Consider the following 6,052-nt stretch of genomic DNA (forward strand, 5'->3'; position numbering starts at 1 on the left):
GAGACAGGAGTGATCACAGCTGGTTGAATCAAGCAGAAAAACCACAGGGCCTGAGAGTGTGCTGGTGGCCCTCTTTGTGAGCCCTGTAGGGACCACACATCTCTGTCCAGGAACCATGGTTCTGGGCTAATGGCTCTTATTCAAAGGTTTGTGTGAAAGGTTGCATACTCCCGACTGGGGAAGAGGCATGGAGTTGAACCACCAGGGAACCCTAGGCTCACTGGGGCCACAACAATGGTTGCTTTCCCTTCTCTTAATTCCTGGCCTGTTTATAGCCAAGCTGACTGGATCCCAGTTTCCACCAAACGCCTGGATGAGGAGCAGGCAGAGGGTGTTCCTGCCCCAGTAGCAAAACCCTGATCCCAACACAACACTCAGTGTGCAGCCTTCATAGAGCTCAATGGGCAAGCCTCCCAATGCCACAGCCAGTCCCCATTACAATAGCCTCCCAGTGTTGAATGGGAAGGATCATAAATGGATTTGGCTGGGGCGGGTAGGGAGGCACGCCCCAGGAATTTATCTCAGGGGTGGGAGTTGTCCCACACTGGCTCAACACCCAGGGTCGGCTGTGTAGCCAGCCTTTCTCACCTAGCCAGTGCCGCCATCTCAAGTTGGGTGGGCGGCCTTCCTGCATCAGCTGATGGGGCACGTCTTTACAATACACTGGGAAGACCTGCTGAGTCTCTGACTTTGAGGGGACAAACCTTGCCATTTGTAGCAGCTGAAAGGATGGCGTCTGGTTGATGCTATAGACTGGGACTAGTCAACCTGACAAGAAAAAGCTATCTGGTCCCATTTTGAAAAAGAAATTTTAACAACACAGGAAAAGAACAGGAAAAGGGCTTCCCAAATACAACAAAGAGAAACATGCGGCTTGAGGTTTATAAGGTAATTACAGGCTACCATTGCCTTCCTTTTCTCTTGTATGTCACTCGGCTTTAAGCACTTGCTTCTAAAGGGCAAATGGCGAATTTTGTCCCCTTAAAGCCAGATACTTAGCAGTTCTTCCCAGCGTATTGCAAAGACACGGGCCCCATCAGCTGGTGCAGGAAGGCCACCCAGCACTGCAGTGGCAGGAGGAAATAACCGTAGGCATGGGGAAAAACAACAGCAGATGAATGGGAAACGCCGGTTCCCAGGCACCTTTGTGTTCCATTTGAAACCAGAAGACATGTACTATGCTCAGGAAACATGGCCAGAAACTCACACTAGGAATAAAAACGGAAAAAAAGACTGTGCCACGTAGATGCTGACAGGATGGTGTGTGGCTGATGCTATAGACTGGGACTAGTTAGCCTGACGAGAAACAGCTACTTGGTCACATTTTGGAAAAAAAAAATTTTTTTAACAACACAGGAAAAGAGCAGGAGAAAGAAAATTCACTCTGGGTGTATGATACAGGGGCCAGCTAAAGCTAGAACCCTGTACACAGAGGGCCTGGTAATAAAAGAACAGTCTCACAACTGCTTTTCCTCCTGTTCATGCTCCCTGCAACAGCTGGATACATACTAATTGCAAGAAGTGGAAAAAAAAAAAAAGAGCTTTAAGTTTAAAAGCAGGCATGCAATCATCAGTCTCTCACCATTATAGTTTCAGACACAAGTGTGCTGTGCCACCTAGCAGGTCTATTTTAAATGTACATTCACAGTTCCTCCCGTTCCTCATTTGTGTGGGTGGCCTTTGCTGTCAGGGTAGAGCTGCAGTCTCCTTCCACACGCATCGTTTCTGTCCATCAAGAAATGGCTTAACCAAGGCTTCTTAGCCTCAGCACAACTGACATCTCAGGTCAGATCATTCTCTGTTGGGGGCTAGGGGCTGTCCTGTGTGTTATAGAATGTCTAGCAACATCCCTGACCTCTACCCACTAGATGCCAGTAGTAATCTCTCCCCTCAGCTGCAACAACCAAAAGTGTCTCCAGGCTTTGCCAGATATCCCCCGGGGGTTAAAATCACCCCATTTGATAATCACCGGGCTGAACTAAAAAAGAATGACTTTGTCTTCTTTCCCTGGCTCCACCCTCAAAGATCTCTATCCAAGGCTAGGAAAATGTATGAGCCATCTCTTAATCCACTGGCCTGCGCCACTACTTCTGACTTGGAAGATTTTCCATCATTGAGAACAATGCTCTTACTGCCCTTGAAAAGAAGGGCATTTCCAACTAAACTTTTGGGTGGGAAGGAAGCACGTTACTTTTTTGTTGTGAGACATTTGTCTGTCTTAGACTGTGGAAGGTCCAGGCACAGAATTCTATACACCCAAGAACTATATGAACTGAAAGGAGTCTCGGGCACTTGAAACTCACCTCCCTGTCCCTATTCTTTGCTACTTATTTATTTATTTTACAAATGAAATAAAAAAAACCTCAAGGCCAAAGTGGGAAATGACTTGCTCCAGGTCATCCATATTCCTAACCCTCCTTTTACTGGGGCATGGGGAAATATTTTCCAATATGCCTGAAAAGCTTAGGTCTCTAATCACGGATAACTTACAGCTTTTTACAAGCAAGAGTTGTGGCCAAATTACGCCAGTTAAGGAATGTAAATTTTATAAATGATGGAATACTGCAACCAATTAGTGCAAACAAACATTTATTGTGAAATATTCATCCTACCCTTTATTAGGTATTACATCATCAAAGCACTTTGTGGCAATGAAAATAGCTTTTTTTTACCCCTCTAATTCACCCAATATTCCATTAAAGCTGCAAAAAATGTGCAATCTGCTTGAAAAATAGGTTGCTCTTATTTACTCATTTGTGAAAAGTCAAAAATTAAAAAAGAAAATGATACAGGGCCTCTAGAGCCAATTCACCTTTCCATTTCCCAACTACTCCCCAAAATAATTAACAAAGATAATTTGTTTTAAATGCCTTTTTATAAAACCAATGCACCTTTCCCCATATTATAATCATACAAATTTTAAAAAGCCGTTATTTACTTTCTTGGAAAAAAGGTGGCCAGACGTTGTTTTTTGATTGGGAGCATGTGTATTTCCTGGGAGTTCACTTTCTTTAACTTTATGCTCCGGTTTTTGATGGGTTTCCTAAGGGGCTCTGCATTTCCCATGGACTCTTCCCCTTGGCTGTTGATGTCATAGCCCTGAAGCACGGAGTCTTCTCTTTTGAAGGAGAAGTTTTTGGTGGACACCCCCGAGAGGCCTTTGATCTTGCCACAGAATATGGTAGGCACAGCATCTTCGACTGAGACAATGACCTTGGCTGCCTGGGACTCGCCCACCATCTCAATGTTATTTTCAGTCTTGACCTCGCTGCTGGCATGGTTGGGCTGGCTGAGCATCTCGGTGGCGGCATCACTGCTGCTGATGTGACCATCCATCATGGCTGGGGCCTCATGGGATGTGGTAGGGGCAAAAGAAATTTCCATGCCACTGGGAAGCTTCTCCATCACTGTGTGACCTGAGCTGTCCACTGATGCACCACTGTCATACAGTGTCTCAGGGGGAGGCTCGGATTTCCGGTGGGCTGCCACTGACAGGTCTAGGGCTGCATCCTCCTGGAAGATTGGGGGACTGACTTCGCCAGCCTTGAGCCAGGGCACTGACTTCATGGAGAGATCCAGGGCCTCGTTCTCACTTCCCATCTTAATGACCGTGTGGCGGCTGAGCTGGAAGTACTCCTTAGGCTGGAGGATGTCAAAGGGCTTCAGTTCATCTTTTTCCAGAGGAGTCTGGGTGCCTTTAAAGGGGTGCAGGCCGAAGGAAGATGGTGGCTTGGGGAAACTGGAGCTGAACTTGGATTCAGAACTCTGAGGCACTGGGATGGGGATGGGAATAGGGACTGGCACAGGCAAGGGGACGATCACAGGATACGGCACCAAGAGGGTGGCTGGTGGGACCAGGGGGGACAAGGGGGAGCTAAAAGGTTGGGGGGGCACAGGGGCATAGCCAGGAGGAGGCTGACAAGGTGGGGGCCCGAGAGTGCCCTGAGAGGGAAACAAATTCTGGAGCACAGCTTCAAATGGCAAAGTGGGCTCCTGCGGTTGGCTGGGGATCCTCAGGTCCAGGAGCTGGGGCTGGGCCTCGGGGTCCTCCGCTCCCTGGAAGAGGTTGTTGTGGATGGTATTGGAGGAGCATGGGGCCTCCTGCGGCAGGACCAGAGGGGAGTTGAGGTGCTGAAAGACGTGCTGCTCCAGCACCACGGGCAGTTGCACAGGGCCCTGGGTGGTCATGACGTAGGTCGCATTGCCATTGGGGTTGAGCTCTGGTGCGGAGCTTCCCTCCACCTGCATGTGAATGGGCATCACCACTGGGCTCTCCCCGAGGCACAGGGGCTGCAACACAGTGGCTGCCACCTTCAGAGCCATACCACTCTGAGACTCGGCAGGGGGGTTCAGAATGGATGGGGCTGGCACGGTCACCAGGGCCTTCTTTACCAGGTCAGTGGAGTTGATGTTCCAGGCCTCAGTGGTGATCAGCTGAGCCATGCCATTCTCCAGTCTGTTATTAGCCAAGGCAGGAGGGGAGTCAGTCATGTCCATGGAGAGGTTCTGGGACTGCAGGTTGTCCATCACTCAGCTCTGATGCCACTTGGCCTGCAACACAGAACATACAATATGAATCTTCCTGAAAAGACTGTTTATAATTGCCTTAAGAGCTCTCTCACATCTTCAGAAAGTTTTCACATTTTAGTTAACCAGGGAGCATAACCCATCTCTCTATGTATATGTTCAGGTTATAGATATCTCCTAACATATGCAAACACACCCACATGATCATCTGTGCTTGGAGAACCCCAATTTAACAGCTGATTAAGCTATAAATGCTGATGATGTAATCAGTAAATAGCCAAGTGAGATTAAACCGGGCATTTTTAAAGCCTAATTCTCAGCTTGTATGTTTAGCCTTCAACAAAAACAAACTTTCAGTCCACATTGCTATGTCAGACAGTTAAGATATGCAGAAATTTGACTTGTTCAAATTCAAATAAGCAGTGAAGACTTACTTTCCTTTATGGAAAAAAATAATGCCTTGTCACATTTGAATATGCTATGACTACGGAAAATGGCATTTTAAATACTCTGTAGCAATCATTCTTCCAAAAGAGGTTTGATAAGGAAGAGCAGTCCATTTACACAAGGGTCATTACAGTTGTCTCTCTGTCTCCCTCTGACCAACGACATTCCCATTTCTCCCAATAACAGCAAAATCCATTCCCCAGGGCAAGGTGAAGATGGGATGATGACTCACATAAATGGTCATTGGGTCCACTGTCATTTCCCCAATCAGTTCATCTATCTGATCTGTGGCCTATCCTAATATCTAGCTGCCAAGAGGAAGAGGTCATTGATGAACCTAGGGCTGGGGAGATGAAACACTTGTTGGAAACGAAAATCCTCAAAGGTCAGGCACACTTTCTCAATGTCCTTGGCACCTCCCACAGACCTCCGGCCACCTCTTGAGAGGCCAAAGGCACCTAGCACGTGTGCTTCCTGGAGGAAGCAGGGCTGCAGATGTGATAGGGCTCTCCATGGAAACCTGTCCATATTTTGCCTTGTTACCATGGAGAAGGCAGGCACCATGTCTAACTTAGGGATCTGAGCAGCCTTGGAGTCTGGTTGGGCTCAATAATAATTCAATAATCCTCAGTTTCACTGGGCAGGCCTTGGGCAACTGAGATTTTTGACCTCACCTAGACTGCCTAGACTTTAGTCCTGTGGCCAGCTCATTCTCCTCTCTCCACCCCAAAATTACCAACACAACCTCCAAAACAAGAAAGAGAGGCAGCCCGGCACACCGTGGGGTTAGAAATAAACAAACGAGGCCGGGTGTGGTGGCTCATGCCTGTAATCCCAACACTTTGGGAGGCTGAGGTGGGCAGATCATTTGAGGTCAGGAGTTCGAGACCAGCCTGGCCAACATGATGAAACCCCATCTCTACTAAAAACACAAAAATTAGCCGGGCGTGATGTCACACACCCGTAGCCCCACCTACTCTACTCGGGAGGCTGAGGCAGGAGAATGGCTTGAACTCAGAAGGCGGAGGTTGCAGTGAGCCAAGATCACGTCACTGCACTCCAGCCTGAGTGACAGAGC

General features: G+C 48.0%; 1 protein-coding gene across 10 annotated transcripts in view; it reads right to left on the reverse strand.

Moving 5' to 3' along the window:
* Window positions 1-2,572: 2,572 nt before the first annotated feature.
* The window catches only part of RAI2 (retinoic acid induced 2), a 65,997-nt gene continuing 62,517 nt past the window's right edge, over window positions 2,573-6,052 (reverse strand). For 9 of the 10 annotated variants that reach the window (XM_023199013.1, XM_023199019.1, XM_023199017.1 and 6 more), the window contains one exon: window positions 2,573-4,551. In XM_023199013.1, coding sequence (XP_023054781.1) covers window positions 2,935-4,527 — 1,593 coding nt within the window. In that variant the 5' untranslated portion in view covers window positions 4,528-4,551 and the 3' untranslated portion in view covers window positions 2,573-2,934. The remainder of the gene's footprint in view (window positions 4,552-6,052) is intronic. The other variant, XM_023199023.1, reaches the window with a different exon arrangement.

Source organism: Piliocolobus tephrosceles, chromosome Y, assembly GCF_002776525.5.
Source record: "Piliocolobus tephrosceles isolate RC106 chromosome Y, ASM277652v3, whole genome shotgun sequence".
Taxonomy (NCBI): domain Eukaryota; kingdom Metazoa; phylum Chordata; class Mammalia; order Primates; family Cercopithecidae; genus Piliocolobus; species Piliocolobus tephrosceles.